The sequence below is a fragment of the Danio rerio genome, chromosome 12, assembly GCF_049306965.1.
Source record: "Danio rerio strain Tuebingen ecotype United States chromosome 12, GRCz12tu, whole genome shotgun sequence".
NCBI classification, from domain to species: domain Eukaryota; kingdom Metazoa; phylum Chordata; class Actinopteri; order Cypriniformes; family Danionidae; genus Danio; species Danio rerio.
The window spans coordinates 8,198,906-8,222,694 of NC_133187.1; the positions used below are offsets into that span (position 1 = coordinate 8,198,906).

Here is a 23,789-nt window from a genome sequence, read left to right on the forward strand (position 1 = left end):
TAATTTAAAAATAAATGTTATTTTAGAATCTCAAGTAACTCCACATCACTGTTATTAAACCTTTTTTAAAAAAATGTCAAAATGAATTTGCTTTTTTGACAGAGTCTATTTTGCAGACTGTTGCGGTAATGAGATTTTTTTATTACTTGTTTTGGAAATTATGCTCAAAAAGGTACTAAATGATATGTATATCATTTTAAATTAATGTTGACAAATACTCCAGACTTTGCTTCAGTTATCTGCAAAAACAAATGTAAACATTTTTTAAAAATTCATGCTTGAAAATGTTTAAACAATGTTTTCGTGAGAATCACCCTATTGCTGAGAGTGTAAGGAAGTTTACATTTTTCTCTGAGTATTTTCTCTGTGTGCAACAGAGGAAAGAATCTCAGGCCCTGTTCACATGAATATGAGTATTTTCAAGACCACAGCTTTTCCTACACACTTTGGTCGTTCATCCACATTCAAATGGAGTAGGGGATCACTGAAACTAAAACTTTTTAAAAGCTCAAAAAATATCAGGGTCTGTGTAGTCATGCAGTTAATTTGCAGCTGGTTTCTTCAGTTGTTTGTGTTGTGACTGATTTGCAGCTGGTTTCTTTATTTGTTTGTGTTGTGACTGATTTGCAGCTGGTTTCTTCAGTTGTTTGTGTTGTGACTGATTTGCAGCTGGTTTCTTCAGTTGTTTGTGTTGTGACTGATTTGCAGCTGGTTTCTTCAGTTGTTTGTGTTGTGACTGATTTGCAGCTGGTTTCTTTATTTGTTTGTGTTGTGACTGATTTGCAGCTGGTTTCTTCAGTTGTTTGTGTTGTGACTGATTTGCAGCTGGTTTCTTCAGTTGTTTGTGTTGTGACTGATTTGCAGCTCATTTCTTCAGTTGTTTGTGCTGTGACTGATTTGCAAAACGTGTGCTGTCAAACCGATGACGATTGTTTCTTTGTTTGCTGGTGTCTTTTGTAATTGCATGTGCTTTCTTAAATTTCTTAAATTGCAGCGCGTTAAGCTCTTTCACCCACCGTACTTATAACATGTATAACATGTTTCGGAACAGATGTGTCATGTCAGAATGCAGTGCTATTTTGACAGACAACTGTAATTCGTAATAATAACTATTTTTTGAGGCTTCTGATTGGCCAACATGACTTTACTTCATAAGACGATTTAGTGGTTTCATGTGGACGAAGATAAAATCTGTGTTTGTGTGGACATGGCCTCAAACTGGTCTGAATCAAGCAGAGGGTGAGTAAATAATAGAATTTTTCATTTTTGGATGAACTTGATTTTTTTGAGCAAGATGCTAATGGTCTAACCCAATTCAATAATGCTAAGCTAAGCTGAAAGTGCTCCTGCCAGAGATTGGCTGAATGGATTCGAAAATAAAACACAACTCTTTAATCATACACTGTATAGTTCATTTAAGATAAATGTACCCTAATCTAAAGAAAAACAGTGCTACATGTTACATTAGTCATTTCATGTAGACTTTCCATGTTCATTTAGCGTATACTTTTACAAAATGTTCTGATCTGAATACAGTTGCATCAGTAAGAGGCTAATTTGCTGTGTCTGCATGTCATCAGTGGGCTGTGTTTCAACTGTACTAGAAGAATCCCTGTAACAAAGCCAATTTTGCTGGTCACTGTTGTGTTGATGACGAACACAAAAGCTACTGCCTGATCCAGCAGGATTCCACTCAGCTCTGACATCCCTTCACAGTTTAATGACTTACCAAAAAGAGCACAACTGTTATGATTGACCCTTTTTCTCCTTTTGTCTTCCCTCCTTCTTTTTGCCCTTCCCTCCTTCTCCAGCCTGAAACAATAGAGGCACATGAAGCACGAAGTTAGAGATGATTTTATAAGTTGTTATACAGTACCTCGTCTGTAGAGATATTGTTACTAATTGTTGCCAATCCACTGTAGCAGACAACAACAGCTCTAAGAGATTTCTCTAGGGACATCAACAATTTTCCTCTTTAAATAATTTATTCCATTTACATGTATTACTATTTATTCATCTATCATGACATCTTAGTTTGTACCAAAGACTATAGAATACACAAGACGCGTCACTCGTATACTTTTGAATGGAGAAAAGTGTAACTGTCAAATATCGCAAATGAAGCCCCGCCTTCTATTACAGGAACCAATCAGCGATCGCTATATAGCGAATAAAGCTTGCCTTCTAGTACAGGAGCCAATCAGTGATCATTATGGAATGACAATTCTCCGAGGGAGGGCCTCAGACTAGAAGTGAGTTTCTGCAGATTTTGTGTAATACGAAATTAAACTAAATAGACAGGTATTGTTTAATTTTATTGGTTATTCGTAATATAAAATTTAATCGTAACCTTGGCAAATAGTTTTGGAGATTTTGATGTTTCCCCATTCAAACAGAACACCCAAGCATACTGTCCAAGAGGCGTTTCAAAGATGGCCCCCGAGTGAAGGGATTTGCCTTAAAGAGACTTTGTTTATACACTCCCTGACAAAAGTCTTGTCGTCTATCTAAGTTTTAGAAACAACAAATAATAACTTGACTTCTAGTTGATCATTTGGTATAAGAAGTGGCTTATATGAAAGGCAAAGGCCTCTAGATTTAATTAAGACAGTAGGACAGTAAAGTCTGACTTTGCTTAGACAAAAGTCTTGTCACTTAACAGAAATAATGTATAGTATAGAATATAAAGCTCTCATGACTTCCATGAGCTTGGATGACTGCATCCATCTCAGCAATGACTCAAATAACTTATTAATAAAGTCATCTGGAATGGCAAAGAAAGCCTTCTTGCAGGACTCCCAAAGTTCATCAAGATTCTTTGGATTTATCTTCAATGCCTCCTCCATCTTACCCCAGACATGCTCAATAATGTTCATGTCTGCTGACTGGGCTGGCCAATCCTGGAGCACCTTGACCTTCTTTGCTTTTAGTACCTTTGATGTGGAGGCTGAAGTATGAGAAGAAGTGCTATCCTGCTGAAGAATTTGCCCTCTCCTGTGGTTTGTAATGTTCTAATAGGTCTTCTGCAGTATTTGTGATGATTGGGATGCAGTTCAACAGATGATTGATCAGAAAAATCGACCTTCAGCCACTTTTTTTAAATAATCAACTAAAAGTCAAGTTAATATTTGTTGCTCTTTTGTCAGATAGTGGATGAAACAATGGTTATTTAAAGTTAAAGTCAAAGTAAATCATGCTCATCATAAAGACTATTAAACATGTATAAAATTTGCATTCTTTGGCCCTAGAAAGTCATTAACTGTTCATCCTTTTGTTGTAGTATGCAGCCTAAAGTAAGGCCTGTTTACACCAATAACCAGAAAAATAACTATATTAACATCTACACATTCATTCTTTTTTTTTTTTTTTTGGCTTTGTCCCTCTATGAATCCGGGGTTGCAACAACGGAATGAACCGCCAACCAATCCAGCACGTTTTTATGCAGCGGATGCCCTTCCAGCCACAGCCAATCTCCGGAAAACAACCATACACACTCATTTACTACAGACAATTTAGCCTACCCAATTCACCTGTACCGCATGTCTTTGGACTGTGGGGGAAACCGGAATCCCACGCGAACACAGGGAGAACATGCAAACTCCACACAGAAATGCCAACTGAGCCGAGGCTCGAACCAGCGACCTTCTTGCTGTGAGGCGACAGCACTACCTACTGCGCCACTGCATCGCCCAACATCTACACAAATGAGTTAATTCTATTGTTTATGATGACTGTTGTGTTTTACTTTATATTTGGGAATATTTTTGAACTTTATGATTATAGCTATTGTTTTTGGTGTGAATGAGTTGATCCTTTGTAGCTTTAGCTTTGACTGAAAATCAATAGACATAAAGATGAACTTCAGCTGAAACAGTGAAGCTGACTCAAGATCCCACACATTTTGAGTCTGTTTCCTACTCTGTTTTGAGTTCTGTGTGGGAGAAACATTAAATGTGCATGTCCACACACACACAAACACACACACAGCTAGACAGAACAGAGCATATCAATCCACAGACGCTTACTTTATTAATAAAGCCACTTCAAACCAAAATCCTGTGTTAGATTTCTAAATCGAGCAAGCTGTTCCACTAGTATAGTCCAGTCCTGCACTATACTAGCATGAGCACTGCACACAAGTCCAACCTCAGTGTGCTCTCTGTGGGGCCCCGGGCCACTCTCTTCCTCTAGCTCGGCCCTACTGGCCTGCCGGGAACGTTTCCCACGTTTCCGCTTGCCTTTCTCCTCCACACCAGCTGAACGACGCACCACTTTCCGGATGACCTAAGACAAGGGTGTAAATGTCTCAAGGCAATGTTTGTACCCACACATGGGCAGATGGAAGAGGACAGACATGGTAAAGTTAAGACATGTTAGAGGTGGGCATGGACATTACTTTTCTGGTGACTAAGTTTCCATCTTCGTCAGTGTACTGCTCTTCTGTGACAGTCTCACCAGGGATGTTTTTGGCCTGATCACCCTACAGAGTTAGGATGCATGATGAGACATTTACTTTGTACTGATTTTCCACACAGACACACAGAGTCTCATTCATTAAAAATGCATAGACACACGTTTTATATGTGTATACAGTAGAAATCAGAATTATTAGCCCCCCTTTTAATTTTTTTTCTTTTTAAAGTTTTCCCAAATGATGTTTAACAGATCAAGGTAATTTTCACAGTATGTCTGATAATATTTTTTCTATTGGAGAAAGTCTGATTAGTTTTATTTAGGCTAAAATAAAAGCAGTTTTCAATTTTTTAAAAGCCATTTTTAGGACAAAATGATTAGCCCCTTTAAGCTATTTTTTTTTCCGATAGTCTACAGAACAAACCATCGTTATACATTAACTTGCCTAATTACCCTAACCTGCCTAGTTAACCTAATTAATATAGTTAAGCCTTTAAATTTCACTTATATACATTTATTTATACAATTTTTAATCGCAAAATTATCCGCAAAAAGTTCTGGGAATTACCACCACAAAAAATATACATACAGTAATAATTTATTGCAAAGAAATGACAATTTTTTTTTTTAATTATTAGTGAATGAAACCCACTGTCTGAGAAGAAATCTATAAATGCTGTAGTTCAGAATTAACAACAAAACAAACATCTTTCAAACAAACATACAAATAAAATGGTGGATCAAACACTACAGAGAGAAAAAAACAGCACAAGCTAAGTGTGTCATCTTTGAAATGACACAGCAAAAGCAGCATTTTAAATGAAACTATTAAAAAATGACTATTAAATATTGACAAATGACCACAGAGTATTTAATGTCATTGAAATGAAACCAAACCTGTAAAATCAGTATGCACAAATTGAGGTACAGTGCAACCGAAAAGTATTCATAACGCTTCACTTTTTCCACATTTTTTAAAAATTGTACAGCCTTATTTCAAAATTGATTCAATTCATTTATTTCCTTAAAACTCTACAAACAATAACCCGTAATGACAATGTGAAAAAAGAATTTTTTTTTTAAATTGTTGCAAATTTAAAAGCTGAAAAATCACATGTACATCAGTATTCACAGCCTTTTCTGTGTTTGCAGTACCTCTCAAGCTCTATAAGTTTGGATCGGAAGCGACAGTGTACAGCCATTTTCAGATCTCTCCAGAGATGTTCAACAGGATTTAGATCTGGGCTCTGGCTGGGCCACCGAAGAACATACACTGAGATGTTGTGAAGCCACTATTGATCTTTTGGTGGTGTGCTTTGGGTCTTTGTCCTGCTGGAAAATGAACCATCGCCCCAGTCAGAGGTCAAGAGCACTCTGAAGCAGATTTTCATTCAAGATGTGTCTGCATTCATCTTTCCCTCTATCCTGACTAGTCTTCCAGTTCCTGCTGCTGGAAAACATCCCCACAGCATGATGCTGCCACCACCATGCTTCATGCTATTAGCCTGGTGATGAGCGGTGCCTGTTTTTTTTCCAAACGTAACGTCTGACATTCACTCTAAAGAGTTCAATTTAAGTCTAATCAGACCAGAGAATTTTGTTTCAGATACCTTTTGGCAAATACCAAGCGGGCTGCTATGTGCCCTTTACTAAGGAGTGGCTGCCGTCTGGCCACTCTACCATACAGGCCTGATTGGTGGATTGCTGCACAGATGGTTGTCCTTCTGTAACCGTACGTTCACACCGAAAGCGGCGAGAGCGTCCAAGGTCGCTCTGGCCGCCCTGGCGACAACGCTGACTGCCTTCAGCTCCGGCGGCGAGAGCGTCAAAACTCGCTACATTGATCTCATATTTAAAGGAGCCGTTGCAGCATATCAGTTACATTCCTGCATAAGGCATGTTTTTAGCGTGAAAATGTTGCGCACTTTTTTATCAAATTCATATAACAATGGAAGATCAAGTTGCGTGTGGTGTGGCTTTGCTCTATTTATCCAATATGTGTCCGTATGTCTGAAATATCCTGAAGCAGCAGTACTGTTTTGTACTGTCACATCGCGTGAGATTCCCGCTTTTTAAAGATAAATTTATATAACATTAATGAACATCAGTAACTCGCCAGTGACTTATTTAATGTATGTTCCTGTAAGAAAACATTGTAAATAATTGGAAATCCGGCGACCGCAATAATCAAACCCTTGGGAACAACTGTGGTCGGAACCAAAGGTCACAGGTCTGTGTTCCCTGAACTGCTATCAAGCGGTGGACGTCTTCATTCTGATTGCTTGCCGCCGAAACGCGTCATAGCTCATTACCATAAAGTTGACTTCATTTCAACTCTCCTCGACGCTCACGCCGGCGAAGACGCGCCGCTCTGCTCCTCGCCGCTTATCGTCGCCTATCGCCGCCGGCTCTCATTGAAAATGAATGACTTCCGGCTACTTTGACGCTCTCGCCGCTTTCGGTGTGAACGTACGGTAAGGTTCTTCTCTCTCCACAGAAGAACGCTGGAGCTCAGAAAGAGTAACCATCAGGTTATTGATCACCTCTCTGACTAAGGCCCTTCTCCCCTGATCGCTAAGCTTAGATGGCCGGTCAGCTCTAGAGTCCTGGTGGTTCCAAACATCTTCCACTTATGGATGATGGAGGCCGCTGTGCTCATTTGAACTTACAGAGCAGCAGAAATTTTTCTGTAACCTTCCCCAGCCTTGTGCCTCGAGACAATCCTGTCTCGGAGGTCTACAGACAACTCCTTTGTCTTCATGCTTAGTTTGTGCTTTGACATGCACTGTCAACCCTAGGACCTTATATATAGACAGGTGAGCTGTATGCCTCAAATCATATCCAATCAACTCAATTTAGAGCTTCACGACAAAGGCTGTGAATACTGATGTACATGTGATTTTTCAGGCTTTTTTATTTGTAATAAATTTGCAACTTTTAAAAAATATATATTTTTTCACATTGTCATTATGGGGTATTGTGTGTAGAATGTTGAGGAAATAAATTAATTTAATCCATTTTGGAAAAAGGCTGTGACATAAAACATGTGGAAAAAGTGAAGCGCTATAAATACTTTCCGGATGCACTGTATTACTTAGTATAGCTTAAAGCTAACATGGAGGATTAGTAGTGATGCTAACTTTAGCCGGCACCTTTAATTAAATTAATTAAAGAGAAAGGAGGACGCATGAAAGAAGAAAACAGAGAAAAAAAACACTCTAGAAATCACAGCAACTTCTTCATAAAAAGAGGCAGTGCACTACTCACTTCATGCCCTTTTAGCACACAGGCTAAAGCACACAAAAAAAACTTTGCAGCACACAAATCCGGCCCAAATATACAAGAGTACCACCCGTAGTACCTTCAGAATCACTCTCCGCCGATACACCCTGGTAGTGACAGTCTCTTCCTCATCAGTGCTGGAATCATTCTCTCTAAGAGCTTCCTGCTAGAGTCGGGTCAGCACATTACATCGGTGCATGAGCCATCAAGCTCATATGAAGTCACCTTCAACTAATGTTTTTCAAGTTACAAGCCTTCGCTGTGTTCAAGAATGAATTGTGACCCTTGAAAGTGGTTATTATTTCATTTGATGTAAATGTAATCCCATTTACATGTGTATTTATAATCAGACTAATGTCTTCTTATGTAGTCAAGTTATAGTCTTTGTAGATTTATATACTTTTGATACAGAATTGATCTAAAATATAATATATATAATATACATCATTTACCTCTGTTGTTAGCAAGATTAGATTTAATGTGCATATAAACTGGAAGATGTCAACTTATGTTATTATTTTAACTATTCCTGTTAGTCCCAGTACCTGGACTTTAGGCTCGGAGATGCCCTCCTCCCTGTTGTTTGGTCCTCTGTCCTCCAGAACCTCCCTGCTTGCTTCCTCTCGCTCAGAATCTTTCCTTGCTTTGCCCTTTGGTTTGCTGGAAGACTCACTGGCGTCTGGCGACAACACCTCTGGATGTTCTCCATTTTGCCTCTCAGCTTGCACTCCAGGCATTGAGGACTTCAGCTCTTGGCTGCAGAGGCATAGACATTTGGAATATGTTACTTGATTGATACCTAAACTGCTGAGCTTGTGGAATAAGATGATTACAGTTTGCGATAGAGGTCACAGTTCTAACCTGGTCTCTCTTTGCCCTTGTTTCTCAGTACCCAGTCCTTGGCCGGTTGTTGTCTTTCCATTTGCACCAGACGTCTCACTCTGCAAACCTGAAATTGAAGACATGTCTTTTTCTGCCTGCTGTACTTGAGAGAGGATCGCTTGCAGCCTCTCCTCAGTCATCTCCTCATCCTCTGAGCCTTCCTCCAACTTAATAGTCTCCAAGAGAGACTTTATTTTATCTTGAGTCATCTCTTCGTCTTCTTCGTCAAACCCAGACTTGCCACACTCTTTAACAGCTTCACTGGCAGAGGCGCAAATGGGAAGCATAGGCTGGGCATCCTTTTCTTTTACCGGGCTGCTTGGGAAGACATCTGATTCTTTGGAGGTTTCCTCACTGTCATGCTGTTTTGAGGGAGATATCAATTCCTGGTTGACACCAAGGTCATCTTCAGCGGACCCATCTTCCTGGGCAACGGATTCCCGGCCTCCAATAGTTGTGTCTTCCGCCGTGACGGTAGGCGGCTTAGTATCTGTAGACACTGGGCCACTAGAGGTTGGCAAGGACAGTTCACTGGGTCTAACAGGGGCACTAGAGGAGAACTTAAGCATACTGTCTTCACTAAAGAAATCATCATGACGTAGAGGGGTAGGGGGTTCATAGTTCAGCTCTGTGGGACTCTTGAGCTCCAGCTCAATGTTGTGGTAACCTGAGTGATACAACACAGTGAGATGGAGGCGAATACCACTTGTGCACAATGCCACAGTAACAGATGTTATGACAGAGGCCTTTGAAAATGTCATGGAAGAGAAAGTGTGCTTGGTGATATTAAGGATTTGTTAAGCAATTACACTTGTTTAAAATGAATATTCTGGGTTATTTCCTTAACAAAAGTAGTCCATTTTAAAGTTTTAATAAACAAGATTCGTATTTCAGCTGTAAAGCTTCTGATAAACATGCATCTGATGGATTCCCATTGTAATTTGACGTTCACCAATTTGGGTTATTTTCTGTGATATCCCAAAACACATCAAAGATATTCAATAGCAAATTGGTAACCCAGAATATTACAGATATACCATTAGGTTAATCAACATGTGGTACAATTAGTATGGTTTTAGATAGCTTATCCTTTAGATTACCATGTAATTTTCAAAGGCACATACTTAAAACACTAAATGTATAGTTCAGGAACAGTGGGATCCTGACGTAAATGGAGGAAGATGGAAGAGGATGAAGAAGAGGAAACAGACTGAGACTGTTTGGTCAATTCTTTAGGGGTAGGAGACAGAGATGACGTGGAGAAAGTAGGAGTAATAGAAACTATCACTGACACCAGGACAAAAAAAAAAAAAGGAAAATGAAGCAGAACAAGATGTTAGATAACATGAGACATCAGGATGATGCTATTATATGAAGATTAGAATGCAGTGTTACCATAGCATGAGTGAAGAGCTTTAGCAAGAGCTAGCACTGATTTACTCCACCACATAGAATTCAACTATGCTAAACAGTGCTGCCCCACTGTGTTTTGAAATGAGGCAAAGGTGTTGCTATGAAAGAAGTTGAAAGGCAGTGAAGTAGAAGCTGGTCTGAATTTGAAGCAGAAGCACTCTATCAGGAAGGTTCAGAGGATTCTGGGATACTGGAGGATCAGGCAGTTTGACAGCAAGCAGACATTCCATAGTAGCCACAGCCATGCTATCGATATAGCCCAAACTACTGAATTACTGTTAGCACTACACAGAGAGAAACATTAAGGCAATCATGCTGTAGAAGCAGGTTGGATACTAATATTATGTTTTCATGTATGTGTCATATCATAGAAAAATCACAGAGAAATGGAGAGAATTTTGAAACACTACTGCTAATAGCTAGCTGCTATTGTTTTTGGAGTATACTCAGTATACACATAAACATAATGTTTATCTTAATACAGTGTGAACCAAATCCTAAACCCATCAGACCCATCACTCAAATATATTATTTAACCCTAAATTGAACCGTAACAGAGCACAAAAGTAAGCGCTCACTTTTTCAGGGGCCTTGGATCCAACATACACTAACCGGCCACTTTATTAGGAACACCTGTCCAATCACATCCGGTGCGTTTAAGGTCTGTTTTCTTAAAAAATCAGCGATCTCCACTAGCTGAGTGATATCCGATTTAAAGTGGGTCTCAGATTGTACAAGAAGCACTGCATTAAATTACATTTCCCCTGCCATATCTTTATAATATGAGCATTTATTTTACCCTAGTATATTCAATGGAGCTTCTGCGTTAGCCTGCCGATTCTGATGGGCGCGTACGAGTAAACAGCTTTTGTCTCTTTTTTACGCTTGAGCAACTAAATAAATGCTAAAGTTTATTTAACTGAATGTATTTTAATGACATTAAAACATCGATGCTGTATAAGGAACCATATAAAATGGTAAACAGTTCACAATAACAGGTCACCGGAAGTGTATCAGCATGGGAACAGCACTAGCTCGGCATATACACTATTAAGGCAGTTATAAAGGCAAAATGGGGTCCAACCCAGTACTAGTTAGGTGTACCTAATAAAGTGGCCGGTGAGTACATATTACTTAACTTTTTCCATGTGCAATTTGCCAATCAATTTTTTTTTTTTTTTTTTTTTTTTTTTTACAAATGTATGTATTAAGCAAGTGCATTTAGTGACCTCATATGAATGGGTAATAGAGCAGTATGGTCTCTAATGTGATATGCACTTCTGAGATGGGATTAAGTTCTGATTCAGCATTAGCTTATGTACTTTATAGCAGCATGCTTTAATGCTTTCATACAAACACACAATCATACTAAATCAATATATATGATCACACTGATCCCTGACTGGTCCAACACCAGGCTGGAAAAGAACAGTGCTCATAATTGGCGAATCTAATCGATTAGAAAGTAAGATTGAGATTTAAACTTAAACTTGAGTTTAAGTTTACACTGGATTTGAATTTAGAGTGTTTTGCCATGATGGTTCTATGAATCTACAGATTTGTGAGAAACATAGAGAAGCAGAGTTCAGGTAGATGGGGCTAAACTTTACCATCAGCCTGCTCCTGGGAAACTGCGCTATCATCTGCAAAACATCTTGTGCCTGAAATGTTACCATAGTCAAATATCGGCCCTTCCAGCAATGTCACAATATCCAACCGATTGATCTTAGTCAGGACCGCAGCTAAGGCATCCGCTAGAAGTAGAAAAGATATTGTTATTGTTGTAACATATGCAATTATATAAGACTTTTATTTTGTAATAGCTGACTTGCATTCAGAAATCCAAACCCCACCCACCCTTCTCCACATAATTAACCCTCATTCAGAAAATGTGTAGTCCCTTGGCATACTTACTTGTAGCGTTTTTACCATCTCTGTTAACCCATTTCTTTAATAGCATGAAACTCTGAGCCGTCAATGAGTTGGGGTTTTCCACACGGATTTGATTTATCTCATCAACTGAAAATTCCATTTCCCTGGCCATCTCTGCAACACATTAAAAATAGATTAATGTCTCCTCTGTCTTTACCACTTCCCGTACACATGCGCACAGTGCTGCAGTCACTGCAGATGGCACACCCTACTGATCACAGCAGCATCAATGCTTTGAGAAACAACAACAAAGTAAAAGCCATATGTGTGCAATCATATTAATTCTAAAAATGAGCATTTATTTCTAAAAAATATTCTAAATTACAGTATTTTCATCAATTACATATCTATAAACACAAAGACGTAAACATATAGCATGTTTGTGCTAAAGTGGTAATGCATCACTTTGTCCTCTAGGTGGTGTCATTTCTTACCAGTCCAACTCAGGCCGAGATGATCTGCTACAATAGCCATTCGCAAATCTGTTCTTTCACAGGGGGTCTGAGGGCCTGAGAGCAGAAAAGGAAAAGCCATGAAAACCTTTTAAAGCTTAATATTAGTTAGAGTAGTTTGAAAAGCATTAAAGCACACTACCCTTTTCTGATCAAGCAAAGAGTATTAAAAGTCTTGGGGAGATTTTGAAATAATTGGACAGCAACAAACAAAAAGAGTCCATATCATTATAATAGGTTGAGGGACATTGATCAGAAAAGAGTTTGAATGTATTGTAAAATGTATTTTGATATCGTTTATTAACTGTCAGTGGCTTTAAGACCATGGTCTCAAACTCAGTTCCTGAAGGGCTGCAGCTCTGCATAGTTTATCTACAACCACCTCCAACTCACACCAGCTTAATAGTCTCTACACTCTCAGAAATAAAGGCACGTGACCTGTCACTGGGGTGGTACTTTTTCAAAAGAAACAAATTTGTACCTAAAAGGTCAATATTAATACCTCAAGGGTACATACTAGTACCTAAAAAGTACAAAAGTGTTCCTCTTAAAAAAATGTTGGTACTATAATCTACTTTTGAGGTACCAATATGGACCCTTTAAAGGGCCATGACACCCCCCACTTTCGGTTAAAGTCTACTTCAGAATTTTTTCAAAAGATGCATGATTAATAGGCGTGGAGCTCCGCGAGCATCGGGCAGGAGTGGTCGTGGCCAGCAGGGGAGAACGTGAGCGAATAACGAAGCTAGCTCACAAAATGAGACAAACCGTGAGGAGACGCATGAGTTTATAGTTTACAAAGTTAAAATGCAAAGAAATAAATAGTGATTTAATGCCCTGCTACATTTGTTATTCGTAATATCATATACACATAACCACAATTTATATAGTTATAAAGATAAGTGTGTTCATGTAAACACTATAAATGAGGACTTCTCCCTCAATCCCCCGTATCCAGCAGACTCAGTGCTGCAGGTCTCCTGACCTGTCTATTTTAACTATTAGCCCTGCTGGTAATCTGGAGGATTTAGGCAAACACAGCAGCACAGTGATGTGTCTGAATGTGAATGAACTGATAAAAGACTGCGTCCGCCATTCTCTAATTCTCGTGCTGCTCTCCCGACAAAAATGCTAGCAGCACACACACAGCTTTGATCAAGATCGCGGGGGAAAACATGCAACAAACCGAGTGGATCATGGAAACAAACGCATATGAGCCTTATGAACGGCTAAATACTGTGTGCCCATGCAGTGGGTCCGTGACGTGTCTCTCAGTTCGGGCTTGACTCTGGTAGGTCTGGCAGGTCTCATGAATAATTAAGCAGCCGGCTCTTCTCATAGGATAAGAAAACTCCGCTATGAATAATAATGAGAAACCGACACGTCATCATTGCACTTGCAGTACTGCGCTACGTCGCTGATTTTGATCCCGCCCCAAAAATCATTTTAAAACCGGAAGCTGAAATTAGCTGACAAAAGCTCAAAATTATCCAGTTTTCCCCACAATTAAAGCTGACAGGTGCTAACATTGTCTTAACTGATGCTCAACACACACACACATCTGTTAATATAAAAAAAAAAGTTCTCCAGGGTGTCCTGAACCTTTAAGTACAAATGTGTACCGGTTGAAAAGGTACCACCCCAGTGACAGCTCGCGTACCTTTATTTCTGAGAGTGTAGTAGTCTTGAACACGTTAATTAGTTGGATCAGCTGTGTTTGATTAGGGTTGAATCAAACCTGTGCAGAGCTGTGGCCCTCCAGGAATTGAGTTCGAGACCTATGCTTTAAGAGGTTAGATTTGTGAAGAATGAACCCTACCACAGGAAATGTTTTAACCTTTTAACAGTATCTCAATCAGAAAAACATACAAATAACAAATAAAAAAAGACACAATTCGATTGTCTCTACAACTACAGAAGAGCATCTCAAACGTGAATCCACAGAATTAAATGAAACTGAACATGCGGCATCTTTGTTGCTGTGCTAGGACTGCATCTCTGCGTGGGCTTAGGAGATCTACAGGCTTCCTTAGCACCTCACAAGAACTAGGAACCAATATAAATGGCCAGCAACCCACTAACACTGGCATGCTACAGTAAAACTGACTAATCCATAGAAAGAGATCTGAAAACAGGTTTAGAGACCAGTACACAAGTACACAAAGAGAGAGAGAGAAAATGACAAATGACAGAGATGACATCTACAGTCAGGTCACACCACAGGCAATCACAACGGCTCATGCAACTAAGATCATACAAGTGGAAAGTTTTACAAACTAGGCTCGATCTCCACGCCGGGGGCCACTTGAGGCCCAGCACCCTGACTGCCTTCAGTCCTCCTACTCCTCCTCCTCCTGTCTCTGCCGGATTGCTCAACCTGTGATCTCACGTCTCTAGCAGACCTGGATGTACTGGAGGATTCCAAGGCTTCTGATAAAGATGTGTTCCTTGACGTGCTGCTTTCTTCATCGTGATCATATGTCTGTATCTTTTTGTCATCACTGGAAAGGCAACCCACCACCTTTACTACACTACGTGGTTTAGAATGACTACTTTTCCCAACATCACGTAAGGGCTTATGACCATATTTACTGCCTGATGTACTAACCAGACCTGGTTTTGTGTTTTTGTCTGTCGTTATTGCTTTGATTGGCAGTGGTTTAACTTTCTGTTTTGCCATTGTAGTGGTTCTACATTTACGCACTGGTGAGGAACTAATGTTTTTGACCTTCATAATTGGAATTCTAGATTTAGGTTTTACATCTGGGAATGGATCTAAACGATTTCTGGCCTCCACTTTAATCTTTTGAATTGGTCTCAAAGATGTTTGATCTTTTTTACAACTTAGTGGCGCATGAGGTGCTCTCACTGGCAACATAGATTTTGTGGGTTTTCTTATATCGTCTTTGCACTTGGAGATTAAGTTACTATTCTCTAAACTATGGTCCCTGCAAGTACCAGCGTCCTTTCTTACCAAATCCTCACATGCATTTTTTACTTGAACTGAGCTGAGATCAGTAACTGACATGTGTTCTGTTTGCACAATGCTTTGTAGCAAGCAGTCCGTTCTAGCATTTAAGGCCTCCAAATTAACATTATTGCTGCAATTTCTGGAATTATTGCCAGTTGTCTTGAGGTATTCTCGTGACTCTGCCCTCGATGAGTCTGTTCTTTGATTGTACTCGCTTGTTCTTTGAGTTTCTGGTCCTATTAGATGAGCAGTCACTGGTAATGTACCTTGAGAACTATCCCAGTCTACACAAACTAAATCTCTCCTCTCAACATTGGAAGACTTCAGTCCTATCTTAAAAGAAGAACACAAACTACTGACTTCTGAGTAGGGGGGAGGCTCCATGTCATGAGATGTGTCTGAGTGGTCAGTGCATATCTGAATGATATTGTATGACATAACAGTGTTGTCCTCCAACTTAACTTGTGCCCTCTCAACTATTTGTGAATTTGAGGTGACTACATTTGGTTTTCTGACCCCATTCCCTATCCTCCCTCCAAATGTATGCTCACCAATCTGAAAAAATTGCAGCCTCTCTTCAACAAAATCCCTCTTGCTCATGTCAATCGCACCACTGCGGGTCATCTCAAACATCTTCCCTTCGTGGAAGGGGAAAGGGTTAGGCTCGCTAGTTGGTGTGCTTTCATCAGTTGGGGTTCTTGCAGGAGTTGTGTCAGGGGTTGTTGCAGCAGACTTGTCATCTACTGCTAACCCAAATGGCTTGGGTTCATCGTCTTTAATTCTAGCATCCACTACTTCATCTTCTCCTCCCTTGCTTGACCAAGGATCAAAGCCTTTTGTTGCAACAGTTTTAAAAGGAGTATTAAACTCCTCATCTAACTTGTAACTAAAATAAGTGTCCGAAAGTCCTTGATCAGATTGTTTTCCATCCTTTTCGTCTTTTCCATTCGTTCTGTTTGAAGGATCAATCTTAGCTTTGGTCTTTTTGCAGTCCTCAGCTGGTGATTCTTCTTGAATTACTTCAAGTTTACTTTGGCAACGGTCACTTGGTCTAGACATATTATCTGATGCCCAAATGTCTTTTCTGTTGTCATTGGGAAATCCAAAAGGTTTGGCTATAGGTTCACTTAAGCCATCATCCTCATCCTGAAGTTCATATCCATCCAGTGAGTCAATCTCAGTGGCATCTGTATCATGAGAGAACTCTGCTGTTGTTGCTATTGAACAGTCTGTGATGGACTGATCATTGCCATTTTGTTCATAATCATAATCTTCTGTTTTTCCATTACCATTTTCCCCTGGTTCTTTATCATTACCATTCTTGTCTTGTTTTTTTGATTGGCTGTCTGTCAAGTCCTGGTTCTCATCAATTTTAAAGGTATATTTCTTTATTGGAATGGGTTTAAAGACTGATTCCTCGTCACTTGAATCACTATCATTAGCTCCTGGGGGCACAGGGGATGGAGGTTGGACTCTTATTATGGGTTCGGCAAGAAGATGTTTATCATGCTCCTCTTGGAGATTTACTTCCATCATTTCAGTCTCAGCTTCTGAGGAAGGAGTCGACCCTTTTTTCTCAGGCTGTGATGAATCAGAATCTAAGGGTGGTGGAGGAGGAAACTCTATATATGCAACTCTTTTGTCTTTTGTTTCCTGAACTTCTGGTCCAGATTTTTTCAAAGAATGATCTTTACCTTGTTCACTATCTTCAGATTCTTCTGAAACCTCAGCTATCGGGCTTGTAATACCTGGCATAAATGCAATAAATGGATCAGGAGTTCTCGAAGTGAGATCATAGCTGACCTCTTCTGAGCTTGGGGTCTCTGGGGTCATAGGACTTTTGCCAGAGCTATCGATAAAAGAGAACTGTTCTAAGGTGTCATCATCTGGGCTGCCTTGAGGAGATGTGGGCTGTTTCTGTTTAACTGCATAAACTGTCCGACTTTCTGAACCAGATACCTTTTTTATTGTTCCATTTGTTCCTCCTCCCATGTCTTTATCAGACTGCTTACCCATTTGCACACTTACATAAACTGGTAAAGTTTTAAGCCCTTTGAAACTTTCTCTTGTTGTAACTGTGAATTTTTCCACTGAACTAGTGTCACTTGTTTTACTTTCAACAGAGACTTCTTCCGGTTTCGTTGTTGAAGCATCTTCTTTCTGTAACTCTAAACGGCCCTGGACCCTTGGTCTTGTCAGGGTAGGTATGTGCGATGGGCTCCTTTCAGATGATTTACTGACTGTATCTTGATTCATCTTCTTTGACTGGTTATTGTCTAAGGAACTAGAGGTTGTTCTCATGGGAATATGGGATTCTGTCTTTTTCTTAAGGGTCTTTATCTGGCTGTCGTTTCTACTGACATTATCCTTCGATAAGGCATCTGTTTTAAAGGAGTCATTTTTAATGTCACTTTTTAGGTACCGTTGTTCTTTAATATCATTAACTGCACTATGTCTGTCTGCACTATATCCATCTTTCAAGTCTTGCACTTTAGTAGAGCTCTCTAGAGTTGTATCAAGCCCCTGATCCTTAATCTTCTCAAACAGCGAGGCTTTTTTTGCAACATTATTTGATGTAGTCGATTTTTCAAGTAAAGCTTTTTCACCGGATTGCTTTGAAACAGTAGTTCTTTGAGGACCTTGAGATTTACAACTCTGAGGGTCTACTTTACTTTTATCGATTTCTGTTAGTTTTCTAGAAGGTGACTGTCCTACATCTGCAGAGTCTGACTTTGACGGTTTTGAACCAGTGAAAAATTGATAAACTGGTAACTTACTTTCTGGTGATTTTTTGGATTGTGCTATAGGTATATTCTTATCCTGTTTCTGTGCTTCTGTTTCAAACTTCTGCCTAAAAGAACTCACTTTAGATGTCTTAACTGGGACTGGGGGGCCTGTATTACCTGTCTTTGCCTGCTGAGGAGATTCATGCTGTTTTGGCTTATCCTCACTGAACTGTGACAGCTTATGCCTCTCGGGACTGTTTGGGAGGCTCGCACTTTTCCTTTCAGCTGTACTCCCAAACATTTTCTGCCTGCCTTTCTCCCATTCATCAGCTGTGCTCTTTTGCTTTTTCTCAGGGCTGCTGCACATTGAGCTCGGCCCTGACAGTGTCTCCCGTGAAAGTCTTGTTGGTTTCTTTTTCTCGGGAGACTGAAGCTCATCATTTAGCTTTTCAGTTTTATCTCTAAAAAACTGTGAGACCTCACTCAGTTTTTCCTCTGCCTCTTTAATAGTCCGATCAACTCTGTCCTCATAAATAAGTTTCTCTCTATTCCTGTCTTGCCTATCTTGGGTAAATCGCATCCAGACGGCATGTTTAGGGCTTCCTGGTTCTGTGGTGTAATGTAATACTGTAACTTTGTCAAATTGCTCTTCTTGTGGGGGATATTTACCTGATTTCTCTGATGCATCTCTTGCTGACCTTAATTTGGACTCCTTCCTTGGGCCAGTTACTTTTTCTCCATATACGCCTTCTGCCCCTTGTACTTCAGTGGCTATGCTATGTGTCTGGTCTGCCACTGAATCCTCAGTATCAGAATGGCATATGTCTAATTTTTCTGAGAGCAACATTTTCTCAGCAAACCTGTATGACTCCCCTCTCAACTCAGACAACTCGTCATCATGATACTCAATTGAATGCTGGCTTAGAAGCTTTAACGTTTTATATGATTCATCAGTAATAAGCTGAGCTGAACTGGGACGACTCTCTTCCTCTTGAGAGACAGGTGTATTAACTCTGGACGTGTCTAGGAAGGACGGCAGTGTTTCCTCTGCAGTAAGTTCCTCTTCATCTTGAAGAACCTCATAATCCCCATCAACCCTCTCAACAAGCTCCCTGAGACCTCGGTCACTCTTGCATATAAACTCTGGATGCTTTTTAGTTTCTCTGATTATAACTTCAGTCGGGTCGTTTGTATTGCCCTTTTCTATGTGCACCTCAATAATTCTCTCAACTTTGGGTTTTTTGTCCTTTTCAAGGAACCTTGGGGACAATTCATCTCCTTTAATGGTATCTTGGCCAGCTTTGTGCTCAAATAAACCAGCTAATTCTTTGGAAGGGTCTCTTCCAGACTGAAAAGCTTTCATTATGTCTCGGACTGACATTGTTTCTTCAATCCGGTCAGAACCAGCATCTTTCAGTTGAGGTTTGTGGTAGACCATTCGAGTTGTAGTGGTAATATGAGTTTCTTCTTTGAGGCATGCCAACTCGTCAGAGCTGACTTTCATCTGCAAGGCTTTTACCTTATCATTGATTGAGCTAACGGCTGACTCAGGTTCAACTGGAGGCTTCAAAGCTGCTGCCTCATCCATTAATGGTTCACAGACCTCATCAGGTTGTTCATAGCTCCTGATGACATGAACAACCTCAGTTCTGGTTTCTGTTATGACAGGGGGAATAGGCACATCTGTGAATGGGGGTTTGGGCCCTGTGCTCTCTGCACTTTGAGGAGCCGATGGGGTCTTTTCACTTCTGGTTTCAAAACCACTATCTGAGAGAGGACTTTTATCTTGCTCATGGGAAAAGTCATCAGGAGATTCCAAGATAGCGTCAGTGCCACTATATGTTTCTTGAGTTAATTTACTTAAGTCTTTCTCTGAAGGTGAGGTCCTCATACCGGTGGGTGGCATTTTGAGCTTGTGCTCAGGCTTCATGGTGCGCTTCTGTTTTTCCTCACCTTCTTTCTTTATTTCATCATATCTGCTCTTTACATCAGCTATTTTTGAAAGGGAACTAGCACCAAGATCATTCATTAAGTAATCAACCACTTTGGCTAAATTGAGATCTTTGTCTGGCACTGACTGTGGCCCAACTGGAAGTGTTGATTCGAATGTTGGCAGGGATCGCAGGGCACTGTGTCGTGCCTCCTCAATTTCATCTTTAGAGAACTCTTCCCATTCATCTTCTGATGCCCTCTCTTTTCGAGAGTTTTTGGCCTCACTCAGAACATCTTTCTTAAGAATTTCACTAACTTTGACAAGGTCCTCTTTAACTTTCTCGACCAAACTGAAAGTTTCTTCATCTTCTATCTTGGGTTCTTTAGAAACCTTTGAATGGAAACTTTTGGGTGAAGTTGAAGAGTCAGTTTGTAAGATTGCTGTCATTCTCATCAGATCTTCCTTCATATCTGCTACATCCTTAAGAATCTCTTGATTGGAAGTCAATGTGGGTGTGGCTGCTGCTTTGAGGACTGTTGGAGAAATGAAAAGTGAGGGCTTTGCAGGTTTCTTTCGTGTTGTAGAGGACTGTGTTTGGTTGTGTGTCTGAGGTGTGATTGTTATTTTTTCTGGAAGTTTCCTCCCCTGTGTTTCAGGAAGCACACTGACCACAGAAAATACTGGAACAGACATGGAAACAGATGTCATTGGCGTGGTAGTGGTGACTGGTGATCGAAGGGACTCATAAACAGAACTTGTTAAGTGTGATCTTAAAGGTGACGATACAGATTTTAGTGTACTGTAGTTTGACTTCGAGCCACCAGTAACTGTTCTTTCAGCCTCACTGAAGGCTGCACCAACACTGGCTGTCGCTGCTTGTGTTGTGGCCTGTATCCGTTCTTGTAAGCTATAAGCCCCTCCTGAAAACAGACGGGAAGATGAAGAGGAGGATATGGGATATTTTAATGGTGAAACGGATCCATTTAACATGACTGTTTCAGTACTGGCTGTTGTAGGCTTAGCTGATGAAGAAAGTGATGACAAAAATGTCCCCCTGGCTGCATCTGTGGTGGATTTAATAGAGGATAGGCTTGATATATTTCGAATGGGAGAGGACACTGCTATACTTGTGGGAGCCAGGGTGGATTTGAATGATGTGTAGGTATTCGTGGTTGACTTTATAGAGTCAGATTGGGTCACTGTTGTGAAAGTTCTGTCTAGCATGGATCCCGGTGACGAAATCAGGTTAGCTCTTGAGGACAATGAGGCAGCAAGCCCCTTAATAGACACAGGATCTGTGCCAGTTTTACCTGGCGAAGATAGGAGACTGGAAGATATTGGAACTTGATTTTGGGGTTGTTGAACCACAGTCTTTATGGGTGATGACATTGATCTGTATGTTCTAATGGGTGATGCAACGTCGCTAATTGATTTTGCAGGAGAAGCATTTGATGTTCCTAGGGTGGACTTGACTGGAGAGGCAGAGGAAATGGACCATACAGACTTTAGTGGCGAAGCAGATGGCGTGTTGGAAGGTGAACTGGAGAGGGAACCCAGTCCACATTTTGTTTGCCCAGGGACGGTAATAGGAGCAGTCGACCATGCCTGGTAAGATCTTGTTGAAAAGACAGGCTTGTGAGTGTAACCAGCAGGCAGTGTTCTTGTTGTACTTCGTTCAACTGTTTCTTTAAACAGACAAATGAAAATCCAACATAAAGTCAACAAAAAAAAAATGGTGGAAAAACAGAGAGACCAGAAGGAAAAAATTGGTCAGTGGCGATTGTCTTACAAGGAGGTAGAACAGCAGTTTTATGATCTGAAATGGAACTGAAGATGTGGATGGTGCCAAAATAAAGACGATCCAAAGAGATTCATGGCCCACAAAGGGTTCACAAAACAAAACTGAAAGCCAACAAAGCGCACACAAAAAAAAAAGGATGACAAAAACGATGAACCACAAAACTTAAAATGGCAAGACAAATGCACAGGTCCAGAGTAAAACAATATCACTTTTGACTTTTGATGTGCTAAATTCTCCTGTGACTAACTACCTTCTTTTGCTACAGTGCCTTTTATCTGTTTAGTTAAAAAAAAAAAAAGTCAAAGAAAAACAAATCCTTCCCCAATTTGGGTATTTTGACGAAAACGAAGGCTCCAAAACAAAAAGCATTCTTGTTCCTATGCTATACCAAAACATATTATGGCAAATGCAGGCTAAATGACTTTGATTTAAAGTTCATAATATTGTCCATGTCATGCAGATCTGAGTAACCTTAGTGACAGGCAAGTCAGTGCAAACTGTGAAAGTATCCAAGAGAATCTACCTGTGAGTCTTCATGCATTTCGGTCAAAAATGCATAAAATAATTTCGCACAATCACAAAGCCAAAAGGAGCAAGACTGATTGTAAACAGGAATTAAAAAAAAATAAAATGGATTTAAATTCGATGCCATAATGCAAACTGTTAAATGTTATGACAAATATCATTCTTGCTAGTGGGGGGGAAATGAACAAATAGGGAAAAAATATCTCACAAGCAAGCATAACACACCAACTGAAATACCAAAGTTCACGTGCAAACTTAAACAAACAAGAAACAAGCATGTGGACTCTGTTCATGTATGGTAAGAATGTGCAGATCAGACATTAATGTTTATGCCAGTTAAGATGGTACAGTAAGTCACATGTTAACTTTATTCACTCCCAAGAATTTAGTTCTTAAAATAAGTTCATACATTGGTAAAAACATTAAACTCACTCGTTCCAGGCTCGGTCAGATAGCTGTAGCGCTTACGTAAGGCTAGAGATGCAAAGGTATGACGTCGTTCTGGCTTTTCAGTCTGTAACAACAACAACAACAATCCTATCAGTTCTCTCATTATCAAGCCTGCTTATTAAAGTTTATTGGTCTTTCCGTCTGATAAAACATTATGATTATGAAGGAAAAACACTGATTTGGTTAGGTTTTATACTTTTACATTGTATTTTTGTTTCCTTGGCCTATATAGTCTCTTTTAGAGTCAAAGGAAATCAACTATATGTTGATTTCCTTTTATTCTTTAGGCCATGGACAGGGGTGGATTTACCCAATAAGCGAGGTAAGCGGTTGCTTAGGGCCACAGGAAATCTGGGGGCTCCTAATAAATACCCAGAAGTATAAATTAAATTTAACATTGTTTTGGTGTATAGTAAGTAGGGTTACGACGATACTAGAATTCGGTACCAAGCGATACTGAAATTTTAAAATTGTCCATTTCCTGCTAACATTTGAGTGCCATTGAGCACATTCTTAAACACAGCCGATTACTGTTTATTGAGTGTAACCACAGATACAGGGATACTAGAGCGTTTTAAAGCCGCGGTTTATCAGCGGATCGCTCGTATGTCACCTTATAGACAAACCAGCTGATCAACATGACTTTGAAACACTCCCTGTACCTGTGGTTACCCTAAGTAAACAGCACCGAGTTCAGGAAACTGATGACTTTCACGACTAATCAGTCATTTTTGTTGAGCTCAGTTGCGCTCAAATGTTTGCGGGAAATGAACGTTTTCATACGGATGTACCGAGTTTCAGTATAGTGGCAACCCTAACGTTAAGACAGGACCTTTTAGTAGTTATTCGCCTCATTTTCTATTAAATTATGATTGTTAAATACTGCATTTTAGTGACATTTTAAACATTATTTTTTTTGCTGGGTCAGCTTGTCGTATTGTACTTATAATAACCACACTTTTTGATGCAACAAAAGTATTCCCTACAGTTTTGTCAAAGTGCTTACTAT

General features: G+C 39.9%; 1 protein-coding gene and 1 long non-coding RNA gene across 51 annotated transcripts in view; one reads left to right on the top strand and one right to left on the bottom strand.

Moving 5' to 3' along the window:
• The window catches only part of ank3b (ankyrin 3b), a 211,155-nt gene that overhangs the window by 3,289 nt on the left and 184,077 nt on the right, over positions 1-23,789 (bottom strand). For 14 of the 50 annotated variants that reach the window (XM_073918153.1, XM_073918150.1, XM_073918148.1 and 11 more), the window contains 11 exons: positions 22,763-22,844; positions 14,652-21,689; positions 12,357-12,431; positions 11,905-12,036; positions 11,601-11,744; positions 8,557-9,244; positions 8,241-8,451; positions 7,775-7,861; positions 4,397-4,480; positions 4,147-4,284; positions 1,730-1,812 (listed from right to left, as the gene is read on the bottom strand). In XM_073918153.1, coding sequence (XP_073774254.1) covers positions 1,747-1,812; positions 4,147-4,284; positions 4,397-4,480; positions 7,775-7,861; positions 8,241-8,451; positions 8,557-9,244; positions 11,601-11,744; positions 11,905-12,036; positions 12,357-12,431; positions 14,652-21,689; positions 22,763-22,844 — 8,745 coding nt within the window. In that variant the 3' untranslated portion in view covers positions 1,730-1,746. The remainder of the gene's footprint in view (positions 1-1,729; positions 1,813-4,146; positions 4,285-4,396; positions 4,481-7,774; positions 7,862-8,240; positions 8,452-8,556; positions 9,245-11,600; positions 11,745-11,904; positions 12,037-12,356; positions 12,432-14,651; positions 21,690-22,762; positions 22,845-23,789) is intronic. The other 36 variants (XM_073918163.1, XM_009306467.5, XM_073918160.1 and 33 more) reach the window with 7 other exon arrangements.
• LOC141376756 (uncharacterized) lies at positions 3,377-9,896 on the top strand. Its single transcript, XR_012387834.1, has 2 exons — positions 3,377-5,931; positions 7,470-9,896. It is a non-coding gene; the product is annotated as an uncharacterized lncRNA (long non-coding RNA).